The sequence below is a fragment of the Bos indicus genome, chromosome 9, assembly GCF_029378745.1.
Source record: "Bos indicus isolate NIAB-ARS_2022 breed Sahiwal x Tharparkar chromosome 9, NIAB-ARS_B.indTharparkar_mat_pri_1.0, whole genome shotgun sequence".
NCBI lineage: Eukaryota > Metazoa > Chordata > Mammalia > Artiodactyla > Bovidae > Bos > Bos indicus.
Genome location: NC_091768.1, coordinates 25,609,935 through 25,635,532, shown reverse-complemented (window position 1 = coordinate 25,635,532; position 25,598 = coordinate 25,609,935). Strand labels below are relative to the sequence as shown.

At 40.8% G+C, this 25,598-nt stretch overlaps 2 protein-coding genes and 1 long non-coding RNA gene across 13 annotated transcripts in view; 2 read left to right on the top strand and 1 right to left on the bottom strand.

Annotated features, from left to right (window-relative positions):
- The first annotated feature begins 1,095 nt into the window (after positions 1 to 1,095).
- On the top strand, positions 1,096 to 16,603 carry HINT3 (histidine triad nucleotide binding protein 3). Its single transcript, XM_019967112.2, has 5 exons — positions 1,096 to 1,578; positions 6,534 to 6,651; positions 10,054 to 10,123; positions 11,141 to 11,267; positions 15,485 to 16,603. Exons 1-5 carry the CDS (start codon positions 1,378 to 1,380, stop codon positions 15,515 to 15,517), a joined length of 549 nt encoding a protein of 182 aa, XP_019822671.2. The 5' UTR covers positions 1,096 to 1,377; the 3' UTR covers positions 15,518 to 16,603.
- Positions 16,604 to 20,733: 4,130 nt separating this feature from the next.
- On the bottom strand, positions 20,734 to 25,162 carry LOC139184887 (uncharacterized). The gene is made up of 4 exons (XR_011568400.1): positions 24,183 to 25,162; positions 22,920 to 23,049; positions 22,533 to 22,623; positions 20,734 to 21,633 (listed from the first exon to the last, which is right to left on the bottom strand). It is a non-coding gene; the product is annotated as an uncharacterized lncRNA (long non-coding RNA).
- The window catches only part of TRMT11 (tRNA methyltransferase 11 homolog), a 63,493-nt gene continuing 63,056 nt past the window's right edge, over positions 25,162 to 25,598 (top strand). For 4 of the 11 annotated variants that reach the window (XR_002181388.2, XR_011568399.1, XR_011568397.1 and 1 more), the window contains exon 1: positions 25,162 to 25,308. Coding sequence is in view for 4 of the 11 variants with exons in the window: in XM_070795830.1 (XP_070651931.1) it covers positions 25,194 to 25,308 (115 nt within the window). In the remaining 7 variants the exon portion in view is untranslated. Of the gene's footprint in view, positions 25,309 to 25,337; positions 25,575 to 25,598 lie in introns of those variants that run through there. The other 7 variants (XR_011568396.1, XM_019967111.2, XM_070795825.1 and 4 more) reach the window with 4 other exon arrangements.

Below are 25,598 nucleotides of genomic sequence, written 5' to 3'. Positions count from 1 at the left end.
AGGAAGATGCTTCAGAAGAGGAAAACTTCAGCCCCTTAACCCTTAAAAACAAGGGGTGTGAAAGCTCACAGGGCGGGAATGAGAGAGACTGAGGACTTGGGACCCTTTGCTACAGTGTTTGCATGTGGACAAACGTCTCCTTGAGCAACAGAATATAAAGAAACTAAAGGACTAAAAATAACTGCGTGCAAGTTTTGAGCAAGCTCCAGGGAGTTGGTGATGGACCGGGAAGCCTGGCATGCTGCAGTCCATGGGGTCACAAAGAGTTGGACAGGACTGAGGGACTGAATTGAACTGAAGTAAAGCCTGAACAAATTATAAACAAGGTACAAAAAGACCAAAAACCCAACTGCTACTTCTGTGATGTCCTGAGCAGAAAGAGGGCATTACTCATGATCCCTGCACACAGCACCAAGGGGGTGGGGGGTGGGTGGGCAGACCTCCTAAGCCACCCCCGCCAAAAGACCACCAGATCTGCCCCCGCCCTCATCCCATTTAAGGGACCAACTCATGCGCCCCTCCCAACCCAGGGAACCAGCAAGGGAATGTGTTACTCATTTTTCGCTCTTTCCCGAAGCACAACTCCCAAGAAAGCCTGAATTTCTTGTCAATTTCTTAAAGTTTCTAGGTCAATTCCTCGTCAATTTCTATGAAGTTCTGGAATATGTCAGACTATAAACTACAGGATTCCGCATTTATCTGTGTATAAAGAATGAGATAAAGCCCACTATTTTGATCTAGCTGGTGCTGTCAATAATAACAACAAAAGGTAAAAACAGGTGTGAAGTTCTGTTTGATATTTTGAGCCTTATCACCTAAGATTATCATTGTAGAAAATGGATATCCAAAGCATCAAAGCTCTAGAAATGTTCATTCTCGTAAAACCTACGAATTTTTTAAAACTTTTTTTTTTTTAAGACATCATTATACACTCGAGGCACTTTATGTTGCTGGCTTCCGGGAGATGACGTTAAGAACGGTCAATAAGTGCCATTCGGCTCCCGGGTAGAGCGCGAACGTGATGTCATCGCGGCGTGGGGCGCGAGCCGGCGTTGTGGCGGAAGTCCTGAGTCGTTACCACCGAGACGCACGGGGATGGGCGACTGCCGCCGATGGCGGCGGCTCTTCCGTGTAGCGTCCTTGCGCGCCCCCGCGTGGCAGTCAGCGTGAAGGCCAGCCTCTGGATTTTGCGGCTCCGCGGCGAGTCACCTTGCGGCTCCGGTCGCCCTGGATCCGCGCTGTGCCCAGCTCCCGGCCCGGCCCAGCGCCAGACGAGGGGCGACGCCTCGAGGTAAAATCTAGGAGGTGCAGGAGGCTAACTGCAAGAGGCCCTGTTGTCCCGGAGAGGTCTCTCAGCGGCGCAGAAGAGCGGGTGCGATGATGGAGGAGGAGGAATGCGGTTTAGAGAAGTCGTGTGCCCGCTCTGAGCCAGTGGCGGCTGCCCAACCCGCGGGGTCCCCAGGGGAGACCCCCGCGGTCGCCGCAGAGTCCCCGGAGCTCGCGAACTACAGTAGCAAGTGCGTGTTCTGCCGGATCGCGGCGCACCAGGATCCCGGCACCGAACTCCTGCACTGTGAGGTGGGCTGCGACGCGCGACCCGGCGCGGGTGGGATCCGGAACGCCCTTGGGGAGCTCCGCTTAGGGCGCCTCAGCTCAGGGGGGCCTCGCCGGCGTGGATCGGGTGGGGACGGTCCTGGGTAAATGGAACTGGGGGAGGCTGGGTGTCCTAGTGATACAGACAGGCTTGTTTCTCTAGGCGCCGGGAGTGTCGCCAGCCTCGTTTACTGTTCTAATGGGAGACAATGTAGATATAAAACCTCTCTCCGCAGCTGCCGAGGTGGTCGGTGGACAATAGTGACCTCTGATTTTATTAAAGGAACCTCCTTCTACCCCACCTCCCCCTACTTTTCTAGACACTGCCTTTACGTTCTGCAAATACTGATACTGAAAACAAACTAGTAGAAAATAGATAATGGTGACTGAAAAGCCGATTTGTTAGATTGACTGAAAATAGGCTGGCAGAAGTGGTCCGTGGTCACACAATTAGTTAATGCATTCTGATTTCCACTAAAGAGTCCAGTTCCTTAGAAGTGTTATTATCAGTTAGGATATGTGGAAATTTTCAGAGCATTTAGACTTTGCTCAGATATTTTAAAACAGATATCGGGTAGGCACTTTCGTCTACCAGCTTGACTGGCCTTTAAAGAAACAGTCTTTTGAAAGAATCAGCTCCAAAGATTCTGGGCTTTGTTTTGTTTTGTAGTAATCATTCATTGGTTAAAAGTAAATTGAATTCCTTCTAAGCACTGTTGGAGATTCAGTGGTGAGCAAGGTAAATAAAGGCTAGTAGTCCCTGTCTACATTTTATAATCTAAAGGGTGGAGTCAGTACCGACAGAAGAGGCAGCTGATAGTGCTCCGTGCTACGGTGAGACGGTTTTACTACCTGCAGTATTTTGCAAGGCCCGTGGGAGGGGCACCTGACCAGACTTGAAGGGTTAGGGAAGAGCTTCCAGAGGAAGTGAGACATGAAAAAATAAGTATGGTCAGGTGAGGAGGAGGAGAGAAGAATGTCTTCGGTAAAGAGAACCTTCCGCGGTTTGATCTCTGCCACAGGCGAATAGAAATTCAATCTAACTGGAGCACAGATAGAGTTTGAAGGGGTGAGTGGTAAAAGATGAGGGTGGAGAGGTAGGCGAGGGCCAAGTTATTAAGGCTGTTGTACTTCATATTAAGCAGTTTGGGCTTTATTTAAAGAGTGAAAGGAAGGAAGCTCCACAGTTTATTGCTACTGTTGATGCTGGGTTGGAAGAAAATGGTTGAGGTCCATGAAAACGTTTGATCTTTGAAAGATCATCTGGTACCCTGGGGGAGAATGTTTGGGAGAGGACCAGGCTGGAGGCATAGAGATTGGTTATGAAGCTGTTGAGGTAATCCAGCCTAATATAAAATGTAATAATGGGGATGAAGAAAAGCAGATCAATTTAGGAATAATTAGGGGTCTGACAATGCAGAGGTCTGCATTTCTAGCCCAGATGATAGGAACTGCCAGCTTACAGGTGGAAATTGAAAAGAGGGAAATTATCACCCCACGGACGGAGGAGCCTGGTAGGCTGCAGTCCATGGGGTCCCTGGGAGTCCGACAGGACTGAGCAACTTCACTTTCACTTTTCACTTTAATGCATTGGAGGGGGAAATGGCAGCCCACTCCAGTGTTCTTGCCTGGAGAATCCCAGGGACTGGGGAGCCTGGTGGGCTGCCGTCTATGGGGTCGCACAGAGTCGGACACGACTGAAGCGACTTAGCAGCAGCAGCAGCAGCAGCAGGACATATTTGTAGGGTAGTGAAGGGATCCCTGCACAGAACTCTGAAGAACCTTAACATCGTAAGAGACAGGTAGAGGATGAAGACCTGTAAAGGGGACAGAGAAACAAAGGGAAAACTAGGAAAGCGAAGAGAAAGGAATATGTTGAGGAGATAGGAATTGGCAGCAGTATCTACCTTCCCTCATCCTCATATCTGGGTTGGATGACTCTCCAGTATGCATGCAGAGAGGCCAACTTAGATTAGAACTGGTTTTGTCCCCAGGGTGATGACCGCTGACCTTCAGGAGAACAACTGCAGTGCAGTGATGGGGCAGAGGGCAGATCGCTGATGAAAACCTCAAGATTCAACCTAAAACATTGAAGACAGCAAAGACAGACAACTTCTGAAGGAAGTTTGGCAGTCTTGGGGAGTAGGGAGAGATAGTGGTAACTACAGGAGGAGGTGGAGTTAAGAGAAAGTTTTATAAAACAGGGAAGTCTTTGGTGTGCTTAAATCCCGATGGGCAGGTGCCAATGGAGAAAGGTTTAAACTGGCCCCAAGAGGCAGAGCTTTATCCCTGGGAAAGAGGAAATTCAGTCACCCGTCCATTATTCAGTATTTACATGAGTGCCTTCTGTGTGCCAGACACTGCTGGAGGCATTGGGATACAGCAACAAATAAAATGAGCAAAAATCCCCATCCTCGTGGTGCTTACATTCTACTCACAGGAAATAGACAATAAGCAACATAATAAATAAAATGCATAGTTTCTTAGATGGGGAACAACAAAAGAGAAAAGGGATGCAGTTTTAAAATTTTAATAAGGAAATGCTTCACTAAGAAGGTGAGGGCATTTGAGGACTTCCCTGGTAGTCCAGTGGTTAAGAATCCGCCTGCTAATACAGGGGACACGGGTTTGATCCCTGGTCAGGGAACTAAGATCTCATGTGCCCTGGAACAACTGGGCCCGTGCACCACAACTACTGAGCTGGAGCCCATGCCTGCACGCCTCAACGAAAGAGTCTGTATAACACAACAGAGATCCTGTGTGCTACAGCTAAGATCTGATGTAGCCAAATAAATTTTAAAAAATTAAGAAAAGAAGGTGGCATTTGAATAAAGCTCTGAAGAAGGAGAAGGAGCAAAGTATATCATTTATAAAGTACAGCTATGTCATATAGAATATGACAGATATACAGTGTATTTGTGATATTAAAGTATCATGTGGTGTCATTGGAGATCAGCTTGTCAGTCACCTAAAGTTTAGATGAGCAGTATGGATACTGATCATTTCATGGCAAATAGATGGGGAAACAGTGGCAACAGTGTCAGACTTTATTTTTTGGGCTCCATAATCACTGCAGATGGTGATTGCAGCCATGAAATTAAAAGATGATTGCTCCTTGGAAGAAAAGCTATGACCAACCTAGATAGCATATTAAAAAGCAGAGACATTACTTTGCCAACAAAGGTCCGTCTAGTCAAGGCTATGGTTTTCCAGTAGTCATGTATGGATGTGAGAGTTTGTGTAGAAAGCTGAGCACCAAAGAATTTATGCTTTTAAACGGTGGTATTGGAGAAAACTCTTGAGAGTCCCTTGGACTGCAAGGAGATCCAACCAGTCCATCCTAAAGGAGATCAGTCCTGAATATTCATTGGAAGGTCTGAGGCTGAAGCTGAAACTCCAGTACTTTGGCCACCTGATGTGAGGAACTGACTCATTTGAAAAGACCCTGATGCTGGAAAAGATTGAAGGCGGGAGGAGAAGGGGACTACAGAGGATGAGATGGTTGGATGGCATCACCGACTCAATGGACATGAGTTTGTGTAAACTTCAGGAGTTGGTAATGGACAGGGAGGCCTGGTGTGCTGCAGTCCATGGGGTCGCAAAGAGTCTGACACGACTGAGCAACTGAACTGAACTGATGGATACTGATAAGGAAGTTCATGATACATGTACAATTGCCTTTCGTCATTATTCTTGTTGAAATCAAGATTATTGGTATGCATATGAGGTCCTTGTCCCAGTTGAATTTTAGTTCTTGGAATGGAGAACTAATGAGCAACAGTGCATTCTGTCAGTGTTTTTGAGGGAAACTATGCTTAAGGCAATGGCACCCCACTCCAGTACTCTTGCCTGGAAAATCCCATGGACGGAGGAGCCTGGTGAGCTCAGGCCATGGGGCGCTAAGAGTCGGACACAACTCAGGGACTTCCCTTTCACTTTTCACTTTCATGCGTTGGAGAAGGAAATGGCAACCCACTCCAGTGTTCTTGCCTGGAGAATCCCAGGGACCGGGGAGCCTGGTGGGCTGCCGTCTATGGGGTCGCACAGAGTCGGACACGACTGAAGTGACTTAACAGCAGCAGCAGCATGCTTATTGATACTGATTTTAGTTTTTACTTAATTTTTAAGTAGGAGAAATTGAATAAGCTTATTTAGGGAATATAGATTTTTCTCTTGGAAAAGCTTGAAACTCAAATGTTAATAGATTGAAAGATTCACTGTTTTGTTTCCTTTTGTTTTTTCCTTACATTACTGTGTAGAGTTTATAAAACAGAAAACTGATGCCATACATATCTTAGCACAATATACTGGAGTTTGTTTTCAATATTTTGAGTCTTTTTTAATGCTGTAAAGTGGCAAATAAAAAAAATTTTTGGAAAAAGTTTTAAAATGTAATCCCATGTAGATGCTAGATGATGCTATAATTGAAGAAAATGTGACTTTGGAAAAAAACTAAATTTAAAAAAGAATTATCAAACTTGCTATGATTCTGTTGTCACACCTTTAAAAGTAGGCTCCCCCCTCCATGGGATTTTCCAGGCAAGAGTACTGGAGTGGGGTGCCATTGCCTTCTCCGAAAAGTACATATTAGGAGGAGAAAAACCTTAGGGTAGAGATGGAGAAATATATAATGAAAATTTTTAAAAATTTGGGATTATAGTAATGAATTTAATAGCTTCATTCATAATTTTTTCCTTGAAATTGACTTTAAAAAAGTCTTTTTCTTCTCTGGGATAAATGAGTGTCTCATGAAGGAAGCTAAAGCTTGTGTTTATGGACATAATGCATAATCACAAAATTGCCCAATGGAGATTAGTTGTAACGTAAGTACCATTTCCGTATCAGACTGAGATTTATGATGTCTGACACATGCCTCAACCGCATTAGGAAATTCTTTTTAAAAATTTAGTAACAAATGACACATTTTTTTTTTCCTTTAGAATGAAGACCTAGTTTGCTTCAAAGATATCAAGCCAGCAGCACCTCATCATTATCTTGTGGTACCAAAGAAGCATTTTGAAAACTGCAAATATCTAAAGAAAGATCAAATAGAACTCAGTAAGTGGATGGTGGTATTCTTCACGGTCATATCATCTTGAACTGGCATCAGTGATGGCAGTGACAATTGAAATAGTTGAGACAGGTATTGTGATAAAGGAGCATGTGGCTTTTTAAACTGTCACTATGAAAAATTTCCAATATATACAAAAGTAAAGAAAATATTTAGTATAACCTTTATGTCCTTATCATCAAACCTCAACATTTATTAACTCGTGGCCAGGCTCTATACTTGTGGCACACAGGCCTAGCTCCTTTGTGGCACGTGGGATCTTCCTAGATTATGGATCGAACTTATTTCTCCTGCACTGGCAGGCAGACACTCTACCACTGAGCCATCAGGGAAGCCCTTTAAGTATTTACTTTTTTTTTTTTTAAGAGGAAGAAATGTGTTTATGCTTGCTTTTCTTTTTCTAATATTTCTTCATGAAAGCTTTTATAACTGTTGCAAATCAAATGTTACTAATTTTGAAGCAGCATAGTAGATGTTTTGGATTTCATTATATAATACTGTTTTTACTGATTTTATGTATATTTGAATATCTTCATAATAAACCTTTAAAAGTCAATGCAATTAATTTTTTTATAGTCTTTAAAGTTAGGAAAATAATAACCATATAGAAGAGCTTAGTAACAGTGTCAAGCCCTGTGACTATAATTAACATTAATAGAACTTCACCTAACTATAGAATACATATTTTGTTATGAGCACATGTTCACCAAGATATACTCTGGACAATAAAGTAAGTCTCAGTACATTTTCAAATGATCAAAATCTTATATGTTGTCTGATGACAATGGAATTACATTGAAGAAATAATAAAATCTAGAATAGTACTGAATATTTTTAAATTAACCCACTTTTAAGTAACTTCTAAATAGTTCAAAAAAGACAATATTTTGAATTGATTGGTAATAAAAATATATATCAAAGGATTACAGAATGTAGCTAAAGTATATAGAGTAAAATTTATAGCTTTAAGTGCTTATGTTAGACAGGGAGGTATAAAACCAATGATCTGTTTTCAGTTTAGGACACTAGAAAGAGGCAAGCAAAATCAGATAAAAATAAGAATAAAGAAGGAAATAATAGAGTAGATACCAATCAATGAAATAGGAATGAGACAATTGGTTTTGCTTAATGTAGTTTGGAGTTGATTTTAAGTGAATGCATAACATAATTGTCATGTCTTCGCAATGATCTATTTTTATCATTATAAAACGTTCCTTAATCTCTGGAAATACTTCTTGTGTCTATTTTGTATGATATTAATTTAGATACCCCAACTTTCTTATTACTTGCTGTTTGCCTTGGGTATCTTTTTCTATCCTTGTGTTGTTGTTGTCGTCATTAAGTTGTATCCAACTCTTTTGAGACCCCGTGGACTGTAGCTTGTCAGGCTTCTCTGTCCGTGGGATTTCCTAGGCAAGAATACTGGAGTGGGTTGCCATTTTCTTTTCCACGGGAGCTTTCCGACCCAGGGATGGAAGCTGTGTCCCCTGCATTGGCAGGCAGATTCTTTACCACTGAGCTGCCAGGGAAGCCCCTTCTATCCTTTACTTATAATAAATTGAATATGTATATTTAAAGACGTGAAGATAGCAATGTAATTGCATCTGGCATTTTAAAAAAACAATATAATGTGGAAATCTCCGTCTTTTAACCTGAGCATGTAGTTCAGAAACATTTAGTATAACTATTGACATAGTTGGGTTTAGGTCGGCCGTCTTGCCATTTGTTTTCTATTTGTCCCACTTGCTTTTTGTTGTCCTGTTTCTTCTTTCCTGCCTTTCTGTGGTTGATCAAACATACTTTTTTTTTTTCAAACATACTTTTAATATTCCACTTTAATTTATCTCCTGTCATTTTAGCCAATTTTCTTTGTATTTTTTTAAACTAGTTGCTATAGCAAAATTAAAATACACATCCTACAATTATAACAGCCTACTTAGAATTAGCATTGTATCAATTCAAAATATGAGAAACTTTGCAACACTTTGTTATTGTTGTCATTTATATTTCATCTATATACTTTATAATGCCATGTTACTGTTAAAATGATTAAATAGTCATATGTCCTTTAAAGAAATTAAAAGAAAAAACAGTCTTTTTTATTTATTCAAATGTTTGGCATCTTGGGGGTATTTTTTTTTCTCATTTTATACTTTCGAGAATGGTTTTATGTTGAAAGCAAAAGCAAGTTGAATAATCACACAGGTCTCCATATTGAACCAGAAACCAGGCAACATTCATCTGAATATTTTCAGTTTAATTTGTCATCCAGTTAAGATCTCTGGACTAGATTTATGGCTGAAAGTCCTTCTCCATCTTGTTACATGGACAGTAGCATGCTTCTACCATCTCTCTCTTAGTTTAAAATTTTTTCATTGAAGTATAGTTGATTTTCAATATCCTGTTAGTTTCAGGTATACAGCATAGTGATTCAGTTATACATGTATGTATATATATTCTTTTTCAAATTCTTTTTCCTTACAGGTTATAACAAAATACTGAGTATAGTTCCCTGTGGTATACAGTAGGTACCTGTTGGTTATCTGTTTTACATATAGCGGTGTATGTATGATAATCCCAGCCTCCTAATTTCACCTTACCCCACCCCCTCGAATCTTGGGAGACTTTTGAAAGAAAGCAAGATATAGTCTGGCTTGAGCTTTTTTTTTTTTTTGACTGAGTGGTACTGACCTTGTCATGGAAGCCTTCCCACTCAAGCCTGACTTAAGAGAAGCAAACTGATGGCAATGATTTTAAACCTCTTATAAAACTATCCTCTGCAGATTCTCTCACTTCTTCTCTTTTTAATGCTTGATTACACCATTCAGAAACAGAAGGGATCTGAAGTTTGGCACTGTGCTTGAAGATACCAGGTTGCCAAAAATGTTTTAATGGGGAAGCATATCCCATCTGAAGACCGTGAAACACTGAGACTAAGATGCTAAGGCAGATGAGAGTTTGGAAGCCAAAACAAACATTTAGTCACAGCAAGGCTAGTGTACAGGGGGTGTCATATTCCTAATTTAAGTTCAAAGGCAAGTTCAAAGTTTTCTTGTCTTCTTAACTGAGACAAGTTTTGTGTAGATACTTGGTTTCCTTATGATTAGAATTAGACCACAGCAGGATCAGATGTCCTAACTAGTATCACTTGATAATATCCCTCAAGAGCTGTTTAGAGTCAGCTCACGTGTGATAGTTTGTGATAGGTTGAACCTTCGTTTCAGGTGTTGATCAGCAAACGTCTCAGTAACTTAGAGCTGTTGAAGAAGTCTTTAAATGTGTATCTATTTGATATGACTTTTTACTAGGATCTAAAAGTTTGGGTTAATAACTTGGTAATGAACTTAATGTCTCCTAGAGCATAATGTAGTTTCTTTCCTGTTTTACAGTTGAGAACATGGTAACTGTTGGAAAAGCCATTCTAGAAAGGAATAATTTCACTGACTTTGAAAATACAAGGTATGTCTACTTCCAGATAGAAACCAATACATACAGTTGGTTTTTCTCAAATGTTATTTCCTCGGGAAAATGAAAGTAGAGATGCAGAGTTCATGGTTTAAATGCAGTTTTCCTGAAAGTGAATATATTGTTCATTAGTAAATTTAATAAAACTTTTCACATCTCAACGTCTTCTAATAAGCACCACTTAGAGTTTAGACAGAAAGGAATATACAAGCAGTGGGCAGGTAAAACTAGTTACTTAGTCTTCTTTGTTCAGTATGTGCATTCCTATAAAATTGTGTATAAACTGAATTTCTTTAGGGAAAAAAATCTAACTTTTAGTATTCAAGAAACTTAAAGTGATGACAGTTTTTTTAGTGATGGTAAGGAAATGACCACTTTATTTAGGAGAAAGCATGCCATCTACTGGTCATGTCTTAGAAGTAAGGACTCCCTACTTCTACTCCCTGTCCAGTGACTCAGCATTTTTTAGGAAAATTAAAGATAATATGATAAGAACTGAAAGTGAAAGTGAAGTTGCTCAGTCGTGTCCGACTGTTTGCGACCCCACGGACTATAGCCTACCAGGCTCCTCTGTCCGTGGAATTTTCCAGGCAATAGTCCTGGAGTCGATTGCCATTTCCTTCTCCAGGGGATCTTCCCAACCCAGGGATTGAACCAGGGTCTCCCACATTGTAGACAAACGCTTTACCGTCTGAGCCACCAGGGATAAGAACTGAAGTAAGACATAATGCCAGCTCAGAATTAGTAAGAGTTATACAGTGCCATAATATTCTGTGAAAGCTTTTCTTGATGAAGACTTTATCTTACTGTGAACTTCAACATGAGAAAGAACGGTGTGAATACTCTGAAGTTCATGTAGAAAAACAGTGGAAGAGTTGTTTGAGTGGTAATCTGTCTACCTTAGGTAACCTGTTTTGGGTATCTTTAATATTTATGTGTTTTAACCTGAAAATATAGTTGTAAACTATTGTAGAACTAATCTGTCAGTTATCTCGTACTTTTCTGTTTCAGAATGGGTTTCCATGTGTCACCATTCTGTTCCATTGCCCACTTGCACCTTCATGTTCTGGCACCAGCTGATCAGCTGAGCTTCATGTCAAGATTGGTTTATAGAGTGAATTCCTATTGGTTTATCACAGTGAGTATTATTGTTACACTAGCAGCATACATAAATATTTGCCCTTTTGGTTGTAGTTTTTCTTTTCTTGGCAACAGTAGATACTTACTAGATTTGGTCATCTGTTTTAACATACTATTTGCACATATCCAAAATAATCTTTGTAATTTGGGGGACTTTCCAGGTCATCAGATCTGTAGGAAGAGACACCGTGGTGAAGTCTCTGAATTGTAAGCAGAGGATATGATATAGAAGTTCGTGGCATTAATAGTTCTGAATTCTGGCTCCATTAGTTATTCAAGTGACCATGTGCAAGTTACTTAAACTTTTTAAGGCCCAAGTTTTTTGTCTACTACTGACTTATGGGTAATAGTGCCTGCCTCTAGGGTTCAGAAGAGGATTGATGATTTAATTAACATGGTGCAGTGGTAAGGAGTCTGCCTGCCAATGCAGGAGGTGCAGGAGCCGAAGGTTCGATCCCTGGGTCAGGAAGATCCCATGGAGAAGGAAGTGGCAACCCGCTCCAGTATTCTTGCCTGGAAAATTCAGTTGAAAGAGGAGCTAGGTGGGCTATAGTCCATGGGGTTGCAAAGAGTTGGACACAACTGAGCGACTAAGCACAGACACACACAAACACACACATGTGTACAAAGTGCTTAAAACTGTACCTTGCAGATAGTAAGGGCTCAGTAAATGCAGCCTGTATCATCATTAGCCTCTTCGTAAAAACAGAGAGGCAAGTAGCATCAGCCACTAAACCTGAAGTTGAAGCTGTGAGTCTAAAAAATTGAAGAATTCTGCTTTGCTAGAGCAACAGTAGAATAGAATTCTACTGATTATAAGCTTGTAACCTGACAGTCAAGCTTTTAAATTATTAAATTTATTCAGTTTAAATTTAGTCAAGTTATTAAATGACTCTGTCTTTCCAGGGCCACTTGACTAGTAATTTACCAGTTTCTTATATGTCCGTGATGATAAGGTGACCTGTAGCAGCTATATCTGAAAAACCATCAAATTATAAATTAAGTAATTACCATTAGTTAATATTTATTGTTATTATAGTCATATTACAGAAGAAATGAAAAAACATTTCATTTTTAGAAACTTCATATTTCAGACTTATTATCTCTTTCTTCAACTTGTCCAGATTATTTTATTTAATTAAAAATATATTTAAGATGTACGTGTGTGCATGCTAAGTTGCTTCAGTCATGTATGACTCTGTGTGACCCCATGGACTGTAACCTGCCAGGCTCCTCTGTCCATGGAATTTTCCAGGCAGGAATACTGGAGTGGATAGCCATGCCCTTCTCCAGTGGATCTTCCTAACCTAGGAACGAACCCCTGTCTGTTACATTCCTGCATTGGCAGATGAATTCCTTACCACTAGTGCCACCTGGGAAGCCAAGATGTATGTGTACTTCACATTAAAAAATGGGACATTTTGTAGGAAGCTGGTGTGGTCTCTTTAAAAGATTGGTATGATGAAAAAGAGGTATTTTTTTTATCTGTATTTCTCATTTTCTATACTATGTTTTATAATAAAAAATAATTTAAATACATTTTTATAACTTCTAAACTGTATTCCTTAAAAGATTTTTTAGTTGGGAAAAAAATGAATGAACAAAGTTATGATATCTGTTAATGGTTCATCCTGGGAATCTGAACTCTTCTTAAATATAGATATTAAGTATGTATTATGAGACTTTGAAAAAATCAAAATAAAGATATTAACATTTATTCTGAAATCTTATATAGTATTCCAGATATATAAGATGATTGAGTAAAGTATCTGAAATAATACAACTAGAAGACCTTAGTTTTTATTCTTTTTTAAATAGATTTTTTTTTTTTAAAGAATTTTAGGTTCACAGCAAAATTGAATGGAAAGTTCAGAGAGTTCCCATATATCCTGTGTCCCCACGTACTCACAATCCCTCCCACTATCAACATCCTACACCACAGTGATACGTTTGTTATAATCCGTGAAACTACATTGATATATCCTTATCACTCAAAGTCCATAGTTTTTATTAGGGTTCATTCTTTGTGTAGTATATATACTGTGGCTTTGGACAAATGTATCATGACATATATCCAACACTGTAGTACCATGCAGAGTAGTTAAAAGTGCCCTAAAAATCCTCTGTGCTCTGATATTCGTTTCTCCCTGCCTCTTAACCTCTGGTAACCACTGATTTTTTTTTTTTCCCCCAAGTCTCCAGTTTTGCCTTTTCCAGAACATCATATAGTTAGAATCATATTGTATGTAGCCTTTTCACTTCTTTCACTTGGTAAAATGCATTTCAAGTTCCTCCATATATAGTTTACTTCTTGATTTTTAAAAAATAATTCTTACTGAGCTTTGGCTGTGCTGGGTCTTGGTTGCTGCATGGGCTTTTCTCCAGTTGTGGCGAGTGGGAGCCACTCTCTGCTCATTGTGGTGGCCTCTCTTTGTGGAGCACAGCCTCTAGGGTGCACGGGCTTCAGCAGTTGCAGCACATGGGCCCGGGAATTGCAGCTCCTGGGTTCTGGAGAGCAGGCTCAGTGGTTGTGGTACACAGGCTCAGTTGCCCCACAGCCTGTGGGATCCTCCCTGGCCAGGGATTGAACCCTTGTCTCCTGCATGTGCAGGCGGGTTCTTTTACTGCTGAGCCACTAGGGAAGCCCCCCTAGTTTACTTTATAAAACTTTAGTGTTATATATTTCTTTTTCTTTTTGAAACTTTCTGACAAATAGGCAATGTGGATAAAAATCTGCCTATTTATATACAAAATATTAAATAAACACCTTTCAGTTCAGTTCAGTTCAGTTCAGTTCCTCGGTCATGTCCGACTCTTTGCAACCCCGTGAATTGCAGCACTCCAGGCCTCCCTGTCCATCACCAACTCCTGGAGTTCACTCAAACTCACGTCCATCAAGTCGGTGATGCCATCCAGCCATCTCATCCTCTGTCATCCCCTTCTCCTCCTGCCCCCAATCCCTCCCAGCATCAGAATCTTTTCCAATGAGTCAACTCTTCACATGAGGTGGACAAAGTACTGGAGTCTCAGCTTCAGCATCATTCCTTCCAGAGAATACCCAGGACTGATCACCTTTAGAATGGACTGGTTGGATCTCCTTGCAGTCCAAGGGACTCTCAAGAGTCTTCTCCAACACCACAGTTCAAAAACATCAATTCTTCTGCACTCAGCTTTCTTCACAGTCCAACTCTCACATCCATACATGACCACTGGAAAAACCATACCCTTGACTAGACGGACCTTTGTTGGCAAAGTAATGTCTCTGCTTTTGAATATGCTATCTAGGTTGGTCATAACTTTCCTTCCAAGGAGTAAGCATCTTTTAATTTCATGGCTGCAGTCACCATCTGTAGTGATTTTAGACCCTCAAAAAATAAAGTCTGACACTGTTTCCACTGTTTCCCCATCTATTTCCCATGAAGTGATGGGACCAGATGCCATGATCTTAGTTTTCTGAATGTTGAACTTTAAGCCAACTTTTTCGCTCTCCTCTTTCACTTTCATCAAGAGGCTTTTTAGTTCCTCTTCACTTTCTGCCATAAGGGTGGTGTCATCTGCATATCTGAGGTTATTGATATTTCTCCCGGCAGTCTTGATTCCAGCTTGTGCTTCTTCCAGCCCAGAGTTTCTCATGATGTACTCTGCATAGAAGTTAAATAAGCAGGGTGACAATATACAGCCTTGACGTACTCCTTTTCCTATCTGGAACCAGTCTGTTGTTCCATGTCCAGTTCTAACTGTTGCTTCCTGACCTGCAGACAAATTTCTCAAGAGGCAGATCAGGTGGTCTGGTATTCCCATCTCTTTCAGAATTTTCCACAGTTTATTGTGATCCACACAGTCAAAGGCTTTGGCATAGTCAATAAAGCAGAAATAGATGTTTTTCTGGAACTCTCTTGCTTTTTCCATGATGCAGCGGATGTTGGCAATTTGATCTCTGGTTCCTCTGCCTTTCCTAAAACCAGCTTGAACATCTGGAAGTTCACAGTTCACGTATTGCTGAAGCCTGGCTTGGAGAATTTTGAGCATTACTTTTCTAGCGTGTGAGATGAGTATAGTTTAAAAACAATTGAGAGTTTTTCGTAAGATTTTTAGGAAAAGAATATGTAGTATCCAGCTCTTCTGTTGTGGCTTATTATAATAGGAGTGCCAGTAAAATTATTTCGTATAGGCTATAGTAATTAGAATAAAGATATGTTATTTTTTTAATTACAGGCTGATTATTTGATTGAAAAACTAAGAACATGAAAATGTCAACAGTGGAAGATTTCCTAATCTTGGCTCAACATAGACTAATATTTTCATCTCTTTGAAGTCTAATTACAATTGTAAGGTTCACTGGGTTTTATGAGAAGCTATTACTGGGTAGCCTTAAATTGTTTCTTCATGTTTGTTTCCTGAAATGTGTGATATAATCATATAAATTCTTTGTCATTGACTTTGTTTTAATGGCTCCTGTCTAAGGTATAAGATACTCTAGATAAAATCCCATTAAAACAAATTCTGTTAATCAAGAAGGGCTCTGTATTTTTTTAAGAAATTAAAATATTTTTATTTCTCTGTAAGTAGTCAGTTATAATAGTGATTTATTTATGAAGAATAAACTGGTATAAAAGTACTTTGTTGGAACGTTTGCTATAGGAAGGAGAGAAAGAAATTACTTATTGATTGTTCTGTAATTTTACACGTAAAATTTCAAAATAAAGAGTACCATACTACACAGTGATCTCTGATCTTGATGGAAAGAATTGTATATGTGTCACTTTTTACTCAGACTTCAGATGCTGGTTTTCACTTCCTGAAACCTAGCATCTTTGTAATAAATTGATACTGAAAGCTATATAGTATGTATATAAAATTAACTTTTCTCTAACAGTGAATTTGCTACAACAAATCAATTTGGTTATCCAAGAGAATTCATTGTAATGGAATTTTACCTGTAAGAATATAAATGGGGAAGACACATGAAGTGGTTTTATTAATATATTAAAAACTGGAGGAAGCTGCTGCTTGATAATTTGTTTACTATACCAAATGAAAATTAGAATTAAAAAGTGATTAGACCTGTGTTTTATCATGAACAAGCTCTGACTTGAAAGTAGAGATGGATAGGCGTGGATGAGAAAATGTACTTTAATAATACATTAATATTATTGATAAATCATTTCATGAGACATATTTGTTTAGGAATTTGGTGCTAATCTACACTAATAGTAGCGAATGTGAATGAAAAATAAGCACTGAAAGCTGATCTTACGTTGTGCCAGTGTATAATTGTACCATGCACATGAATATAAATGAACATAAGGATTAAAGTATTGATCGTGGAAATAATCTGAGAAGACTAGTTTTTTTTTTCTTCCTTTTTGGGGGGCATTATATTAAACATAGTTTTAAGTAATGAAATACTTATTACAATTACAATGTTTAGTTACAACCTCTAGAGTCAATATTGTCTAGTTCATTTATTCACTCAACAAACATTTGCTGAGCATTTAAGTTGTACCAGGCACTGCCAGGATCAGGAAATATAGAAGTGAGAAAGGACCATCTGCCTTTAATTGCCAATACAATGATCAGACAAAACCAGTGAGTACAAGTTGGTGTGTTAAGTATCAAAGTGTCCATAGCCGTGTCTATAGAGAGGGAAACACTGGAGACAGGTGGCAGAACTAAGTGCTCATGACTCAGTGTTAGGCAGGTGGATCGTGGACGTTAAGGCCGAGAGACGAACGTGCACTTTCCTTGGGTTTTGCCTCCATTATTATTTACTTTACAGTTGAATATCCGGATTCCATTGTATTCACTGGAGGTGGAGAGAGGGGTTGCTACTGCTACTGCTAAGTCGCTTCGGTCGTGTCTGACTCTGTGCGACCCCATAGACGGCAGCCCACCAGGCTCCCCCGTACCTGGGATTCTCCAGGCAAGAACACTGGAGTGGGTTTTCATTTCCTTCTCCAATGCATGAACGTGAAAAGTAAAAGTGAAGTCGCTCAGTCGTGTCCGACTCTTAGCGACCCCATGGACTGCAGCCTACCAGGCTCCTCCATCCATGGGATTTTCCAGGCAAGAGTACTGGAGTGGGGTGCCATTGCCTTCTCCGGAGAGAGGGGTTATGGGCTCTCAAAATCATATTTACAAGTTTGTCAGCACTACTGTATTAAGTAGCTTGCTGAGCACCTACACAGATTCGCAGTCACACATTCCTATAAATCAGTTCAGCCGTGACCAGCTTCTTCAGGAAAGGAGTTTTCAACATGTGCAACGTGTCGTGCTTTGTGACCTTGTGGTGACATAATGGACAGTATATAATAGTAACATGTAAGCTTTTTAAGGAATTCTCAGAATTCTCAGATGCCCTATGGGCTTCACAAAAAATGTTGATTAGCTATTTGATTTAATCTGTATGGGGTTATACCCTCTCATAGTAAGCTTTTTTCCTTTGCTGGAAAACCCTTGGAGCCTTAAATTTTTAGTGGCACTTCTCCTGTCAAGGTTAATAATCGAATTATGACAACTGAAATTCACTCAGCTTTTGCAGTAATTTAATTATTAGGTTTATTTAAGTATACAGTTTAATTATTAGTTTATTTAATTATTAATATCTGGTAACGCTAGCTGCTACAGTTATAACATTAGCTCAGTAAAAATGCTAATTCATAACCTGTCTTAAAAATGTTTAAAGTAGTATCAAGAGCGTTATTAATGCATGTTGTGATACTATTTTTGGTAACTGCAGAATTTTAAAATTATTAATAATGAACTGTTTCAAATTGTTTACTTAGCTAAATTTCTGCTAAATAAATATGGAAAAATATTGTGTGAAATTTTGTCTCTCTGGACTTTAAAAAATTTTTTGTTTTTAAAAGATTGTGCTTTTTTAGAGTAGTTTTAGCTTCATGGCGGAATTAGGAGAAAGGTACGTAGATTTCTTAAACTTCCTGTCCCTACACATGCAAGGCCTCTCCCATTATCAAGGTTCCCCACCAGAGTGGTGCATTTGTTATTAATACAACTGATTAACTTACATTGACACATCAAAATCACCCCAGAGTTGATAGTTTATCTTCAAGTTTACCCTTGGTGTGGTACATTCTGTGGGTTTGGACAAATAGATAATGAATGACATGTAGGGGTTTCCCAGGTGCCCAGCGGGTAAAGAATCCACCTGCAATACAAGAGATCCGTTTAATCCCTGGGTCAGGAAGATCCCCTGGACGGCACAGCGACCCAGACCAGTATTCTCGCCTGGAGAATCTCATGGACAGAAGAGTCTGGTGGGCTACAGTCCATTAGGGTTGCAGAGTCAGACACAACTGACACGACCGAGCACACGCGGATGCTCCCTAATGACCTGTATCATTATGGTATCATAAGACTGCGTATTGAAGGAAGCTAAAACAAAAATCAGTTCATTCCTGTAAGTGCCCAAAGTCCCTGCCTTTCCAGACACTCATCCTCTCCTGCCTTGAATGTTACTAGAATCTGTCGACTGGGCTTTCTGCTTCCATTATTGGTTCCGTTCTAACACAGCCTCCATCAGAGTCCATTCTAAATTACTGACCCAATTATGCAATTTTCTTTCTTATGAAAACGTCCATTTACCATCAAGATTATTCAGCAACCTTTTCAGCTTTATCTCCTGTTCTCATAGTCCACATGCCAGATGTTTTTTACTATTTCAACTAAACTGAGCACACCTCTGAAAATCTGTTGACTTTTAAAGGCCAGGTTAAAACGTTGCCTCCTTAGGGAAGTCATGTCTGATACTTCCCATCCCCAACCACAGCATTATTAAATGTACCATCAGCTGTGGTCCATGACATTTTATTTTCCTAGCATAGACCTTACACAGTCTAGCCAGGAAATATGGTGTATTTCTTGCCATTGGATTTAAAACTCTTAGTTGGATGATTTTTTTATCCTTGTATTCCCACTGCCTTAACCCGGTGACTGATGCATAATACCACTCAGGAAATATTGTATTTTAATTTCTGCGTCTCTTAAAACATTACCATAACAAACCAAAATCTGGTCAAGCACCATGATTTAACGATTTCAGGCAGCTTTCAATCCAAAAATCAAGAGTACAACCTAGATGTTAGGACCTTCCTGGCATTACAGCAGTGTCTGTGACCAAAATAACTCAGGTTTGAAACCTCAGAGATTCCAAAGAATCCACCCACATGAAGCATTTCCTGCAGCTAACAACCGTACCTTTGCAGGGCAAGAGGAAAGGGTTATCTAGCTCCTGCCATCTTGTTGACTCACTTTTCCTCTACTTCTTCTCTCCTTGCCTTGGGGACACATTTATCTCACTTTCACTCTGGAATTTAAAAACTTGCTCTGAAGCCTCAGTTCTAATCACCATGCCTGGGCCACAAGAACTCACCTACCTTAGGAGGTTATACTGGAAAATCACCATGGACGGGGGAGCCTGGCGGGCTACAGTCTGTAGGGTCACAAAGAGCTGGACACAACTGAAGTGACCTAGCACAGGAGGCTATATTAGGTATTTTCTCAGCTAAGGAGATTTATCTTTGATTCTCATTCTGGCTAGTAAGAGAGGAATATTTTCTTGTTATATTTTCTGAGAAAATATTTGCAGTGTTTTGCAAATTTATCACATAAATTCTCCTCCCAAAGGTGGGTGCGAAGAAGGCAAAACATGCTATTATCTCTGGTACCTGGGACTCAAAGCCCATCCATCATCCATGCCCCTGTCTCCTCGGCAGTGATTCTCAAACCTCATTGTGCATTCAAATCACCTCGTGGGCTCACTGAAAACAGACTACTGGGCCCTACACTGGAGTGTCTGATGTAGGGTGGGACAGGATTTTGCATTTCTGAGTGGTTCCCAGGTGATATGCTGGTGGCTGCACAGTAAATAAAAACTGAGGAGTTTTTAAAAAATAACTGTGTTCAGGCCACATACCAGGCAAATTATAGAGTCTCTGGAGATAGATTCCAGGCTTTGTAGTTTTAAAAAGTCTTCAGGTAATTCCAGTGTGCAGTTAAACTGGAGAACCTGTGTCCTATGGGATTGAATAAACTTCTCTGGGCCCTATTACAGTAGATGTTCAAGAAAATCTTTCTCTGGGACCTGAAGCTAACTATATATGATTATTTTCCTACTCGTGGGAAGCAGCTAGGATCAAGAGATGGTGATTATTGGGAATTGTACCTAAATAAGAATCTGTGTGTGTGTTTTTTTCCCTAGGAAAGCTGCACACCTACTTAATATCTGCAAACAAATGGTGGCCCTAGTGGTAAAGAACCTGCCTTCTACTGCAGGAGATATAAGAGACAAGAGTTTGATCCCTGAGTTGGGAAGATCCTCTGGAGCAGGGCATGGCAACCCACTCCAGTATTCTTGCCTGGAGAATCCCACGGACAAAGGAGCCTGGTGGGCTACAGTCCACAGGGTTGCAAAGGGTCAGACACAACTGAAGCAATTCAGCATGTACACTTGTCAAAAGCCTTTATTTAGATATCATATTTTGCTTCTTATATTTTAGGAAGGAAAGAAGGAAGCAAGAGAAGGAAAACGAGGAGGAAAAAAAAGAAAGGCGAAAGATCTGGCTCAGATAAAGCACATGCACTGTGAACTTACGCCTAGTACACAAGTTCTGCCCAAGAGAAGTAATAAATGGCATTATATGGCAATAAATGGCATAATAAATGTACATAAATGTACAAAGATGTGCAGAGCCACCTGAGCTACAAAGCTGAAGCCTGGAGCAGTGCAGATGATACCCAGGTCTTGCATGGCCTTGTATTTGAAGTGGAGTAAAAGACTGAAACCATTTTTTCATATCTTGCAATTGATCTCATTGCAAACAAAAGAAATTAAGGACAGGCCCTAAGACGAAAGGCATCCCTAATTTTGGCAGCAGCCCCTAGGTCAGGCTCCTTTTGGAAAAATTGTTTTGATTTCATGCAGTTGCTCAGTTGGGGAGAGTTGGCTTCCAGCCTAACTCAATCACATCTGCCTGGAAGTATATGGCCCTTGATTATTTGAAAGTGGCAGGACGACCAAGAGAGAAGGCTGAATCTCCAGCCTGTTTCCCTTCACACTTTTTTCTATGCACAGATTGTGCTTCACAGGAAGCAAATTAGTTGGTCTAGTTTGCAACTGGGACTTCAGGTTTGTTCTGGGGAGTCTTTCGACCAGAAGATGGAATCTACTTTTATCCTCATCTCGAGATCTTGCTTGTTGGAAATTTAGCCTCCAGGAGCTGAGTTTGAACTCAGAGTCCCACTTTGTTCCATTTTGTTTCCTGAAAGCAGCCAGTTTTTTTTTTCTCTTTTCTTCCTGAATTATCTTCATTTAGACTGACAATGCCGAGTATCCTTTTGAAATCCTGTGAAACAGAACTCCCTCAGGAATGCTTCATATAGTGAAGTTTTCACTTCTTATATGACTTGTTACAACAAATACGTACTTTTTGAACTGCTCAGAATCCCCTTGCTTTTAATTTGTTGCAAAAATCTAGCCTTAATACATACTTTTCTCCCTCTAATTGATTCACAATCCCTGTGGTTCTTTGTGACACCTAAACACTTTTCAAGTGTTAGATGTTCAGTTAGATGTATGGTCCCACTTCTGCTGCTGGGCCTGTTAACTCTCCTTTCCTAGCTTCACTATGTCCTACTAGTCTCAACACTGTAGTGACCTATTATAACCTGAACTCAAAATTCTCCTCTCCTGACTTCCCGGGAATACCTCTGGGTTTTTAATATGAGCAGCCTATCCCAGAAGCTCCAATCTCACAAGAGGAGCCGGGTCTCTAAGAGATCTGTCTGGATAGATGAAACAAAAATGGAGCTTTGGATCAGCTCCCAGAAGACAGAATTTGAACCTCTTAACTCCTTCCAGTACTTTTTTTTTTTTAGTTGGAGATGCAAACTATGATATATAGAATGAATAAACAGCAAGGTCCTACTGAATAACACAGGGAACTACATTCAATATCTGATAATAAACCATGGAAAAGGATATGAAAAAGAATTATATATGTATAACTGAATCACTTTGCTGTACACAAGAAACTAACACAATACTGTAAATGAACTATACTTCAACAAAATGATTTTTTTTTTAAATTGTAAGTCTCTAGATGCTAGTTTGAACACCAAATTCCCAAATCCATACCTTCCTGCTGCTCCTTAACTACTCTAGAAAGCCCCAAAATGTTGAACAGTTCTAGCTGTGATTCCTCCAAAGGCAGTTTAATTGATCTCAGAGTAGTTTCACACTAACCTTAATGGCCTATGCAGGGTTAATTTCTATCTCCCCGGACCATGTAGCCAACGCTTCGAGATTCATGATGCAGATGCTCTCCTGCTCATTTCTGGAGTGAAGAATTAGTGGTGATTTAGTTATGAACCTTAGCTTAAAGGATCTCAACGTGAAAAATCTGTGAAACTTGAATTCATCTGGGTTCTCCTAGGGCCAGTATTCTCACTTGGTATTTCATCACAGCACCAAATCAACCCAGTCATGAAAATCAGCATTTCTTTAAAACTTAAAAAGCTGTTCCATCAAAATCTCATGTATAGTATTTAATCATTCTGAGAAACTCGGGGGATAGGGGTTTATCAAGCACTGCACATCCTTGCCCTAACATTTCATCGGGTCTGTGCCTACCTTGGCCTCTTTTCTTAAAGGAGTCAACATCTCCCTTTTCACCTCTAGTAGTTTTATTCCTCTCTGAAGCCTTGGCCAAGAGACGTTCAGAAGCTCACTTACTTCAAGTGGGCTTATCAAGACATTTTACCTAAAAAAAAAGTAGATGGCTTGTTAAGAGGAATTCTCATACAGTTTTTTTAATGAGAAGAAAAATATCCTTTTTTATTTTTGCCCTACACGTACTAAGTTGCTTCAGTCATGTCCAACTCTTTGCAACCCTATGGACAGTAGCCCGTCAGGCTTCTCTGTCCGTGGGATTCTTCAGGCAAGAATACTGGAGTGGGTTGCTATGCCCTTTCCCCAACTTCCCCAACCCACTTCTCTTATGTCTCCTGTATTGGCAGGTGGGTTCTTTACCACTAGCACCACCTGGGAAGCCCCTTTACCCCATACAATTTATTAAACTCTTTATGTAAATTATCTCAATCAGAACAATCCCTTAAGCGAGGCAGTATTATTCCATTTCTGATAAAACAGCGTAAAAGAGGCAAAGAAATTTGCTTAAGAGCATATAGATGGTAAACAGTGGAACTGAAGTTTGAACCTAAGACTGACAACAGCCTATGCTCTTAATCAATTCCACTAAGCATCAGCTATGATCTTGGCACTTGATGGTGGGGATATGCAGAATACCAACCCTTCTGTACTTTGCACAATATTATGTACAATGTAAAACAGGTCTCAAATGCACAAAAGACTCAGTACCCTCAAAAGCAACAACATATACATAGAATATGTAAATTATTAGAACTTATGAACTATGTGCTATCAAATCTGTGCCAGTGTGAATAGTTAGAAGCAACTTACATCATTGTTTTAATATACAGTTGGCTGTGGACTTGTCACGTGAGCCTAACACCACAACTCAGGTACAGTTGATCCTTGAACAAAACCGTGTGGGTGGGGTCTTGGGGAAGGATTAGGGGTATTCAGCCCCTGCAAAATTGAAAATCTGTGTAAAAATTTATAGTTGGCCCTTCAACCTCTAATCTTGTAGTACTTTAGTACTCAGTGGAAAAACAACCACCACCACATATAACTGGACCCCAAGCAGTACAAATCCATCTTGTTCAAGGATCAGCCGTACTTACTTTGAGGAGGGCTTTCCTGGTGGCTCAGACAGTAAAGCGTCTGCCTACAATGCGAGAGACCCAGGTTCTAATCCCTGGGTCGGGAAGATCTCCTGGAGAAGGAAATGGTAACCTACTCCAGTATTCTTACCTGGAAAATCCCATGGACGAAGAAGCCTGGTAGGCTACAGTCCATGGGGTCCCAAAGACTCAGACAGGAGTGAGCTACTTCACTTTCACTTTGTTTTCTGTGAGGTACAGAATGGATTGTTGAGATGACCTCCGTCCTCAAGAGCTGACTCTAATTGGCTTACAAGGCAAGTATCTTTGAAAGTTACCAAAAATATAAAAAGCATACTAAATCTTGAGTGGGCCAGCTAAGTCAGTCCCCGAGCCTAAAGTGGTTGGAGAAGTCTGCACTGAAGTAAGTGAAATTTCAGTTCAGTTAGAACTCGGATTTGAAGAGTTGTAGGAGAAGGCAATGGCACTCCACTCCAGTACTTTTGCCTAGAAAATCCCGTGGATGGAGGAGCCTGAGTGGGCTGCAGTCCATGGGGTCGCTAAGAGTCGGACATGACTGAGCGACTTCACTTTCACTTTCCACTTTCATGCACTGGAGAAGGAAATGAAAACCCACTCCAGTGTTCTTGCCTGGAGAATCCCATGGACGGAGAAGCCTGGTAGGCTGCAGTCTATGGGGTCGCACAGAGTCGGACACGACTGAGCGACTTCACTTTCACTTTTTACTTTCATGCATTGGAGAAGGAAATGGCAACACACTCCAGTGTTCTTGCCTGGAGAATCCCAGGGACGGGGGAGCCTGGTGGGCTGCCGTCTATGGGGTCACACAGAGTCGGACACGACTGAAGTGACTTAGCAGTAGCAGCAGGGAAAGTTAAAAGTACATTTCAGGTGGAGGATCACTGGGAACTACACTGTCTCATCGCAACCTGCTCTGGAACACAACGCAGCATCCCACACAAGCTCCTAGTACAAGGTGGCCTCAACCAGCGCGCATCTAGTACCAGAGGAAGCCTCCCCTGGAGCCGCAGGGTTCAAATTCCAACAGCTGGGAAACACGGGACAGTGCCCCGCTCGCCTTACTCCCGCTTCCGGCTCAGACTCCGCCCCCAGCGGAAGTGGTGTGTGGGGGAAGAAAGCGATGAGACACTCTGGACCGCGCAGGCGTGTTGTGGGTTGCTGCGATGGCGCCGCCGGGTATCTTGAACAGGTATCTTCTGCTTATGGCACAGGAGCACCTGGAGTTCCGCCTTCCGGTGAGCCCGCAGTGCCGTCCACTGCTTCTGGCTGGAGACGACGGCGCGGTGGGGATTGATGTGCGGGTGGAGGCGACCCGCGCAGTCTGAGCCCGCGGGGATTGGGGGTCTGTGCTTGTCGGGGAGATGACTCGTCCCCTCCAATCCTTCGGCCCCTGGGACAGGTCTGAGCTCCGCGGAGGATGTGAGAGAGAAGTCCGAAACAGCTTCACATCCTCGCTAAGCATATTCATTCTTCTGTCCTTGTGCCAGTTAACCGGAGTTAGGTGAAATGGCAACGTACCCCAGTA

Excerpts from the sequence above, each read along its gene's own strand:
- HINT3 (XM_019967112.2), top strand. The coding sequence starts at position 1,378 with ATGATGGAGGAGGAGGAATGCGGTTTAGAGAAGTCGTGTGCCCGCTCT. Across the intron at positions 1,579-6,533 it reads CCGAACTCCTGCACTGTGAG|AATGAAGACCTAGTTTGCTT; the intron begins GTGGGCTGCGAC and ends TTTTTCCTTTAG. Across the intron at positions 11,268-15,484 it reads ATTCCTATTGGTTTATCACA|GCTGATTATTTGATTGAAAA; the intron begins GTGAGTATTATT and ends TTTTAATTACAG.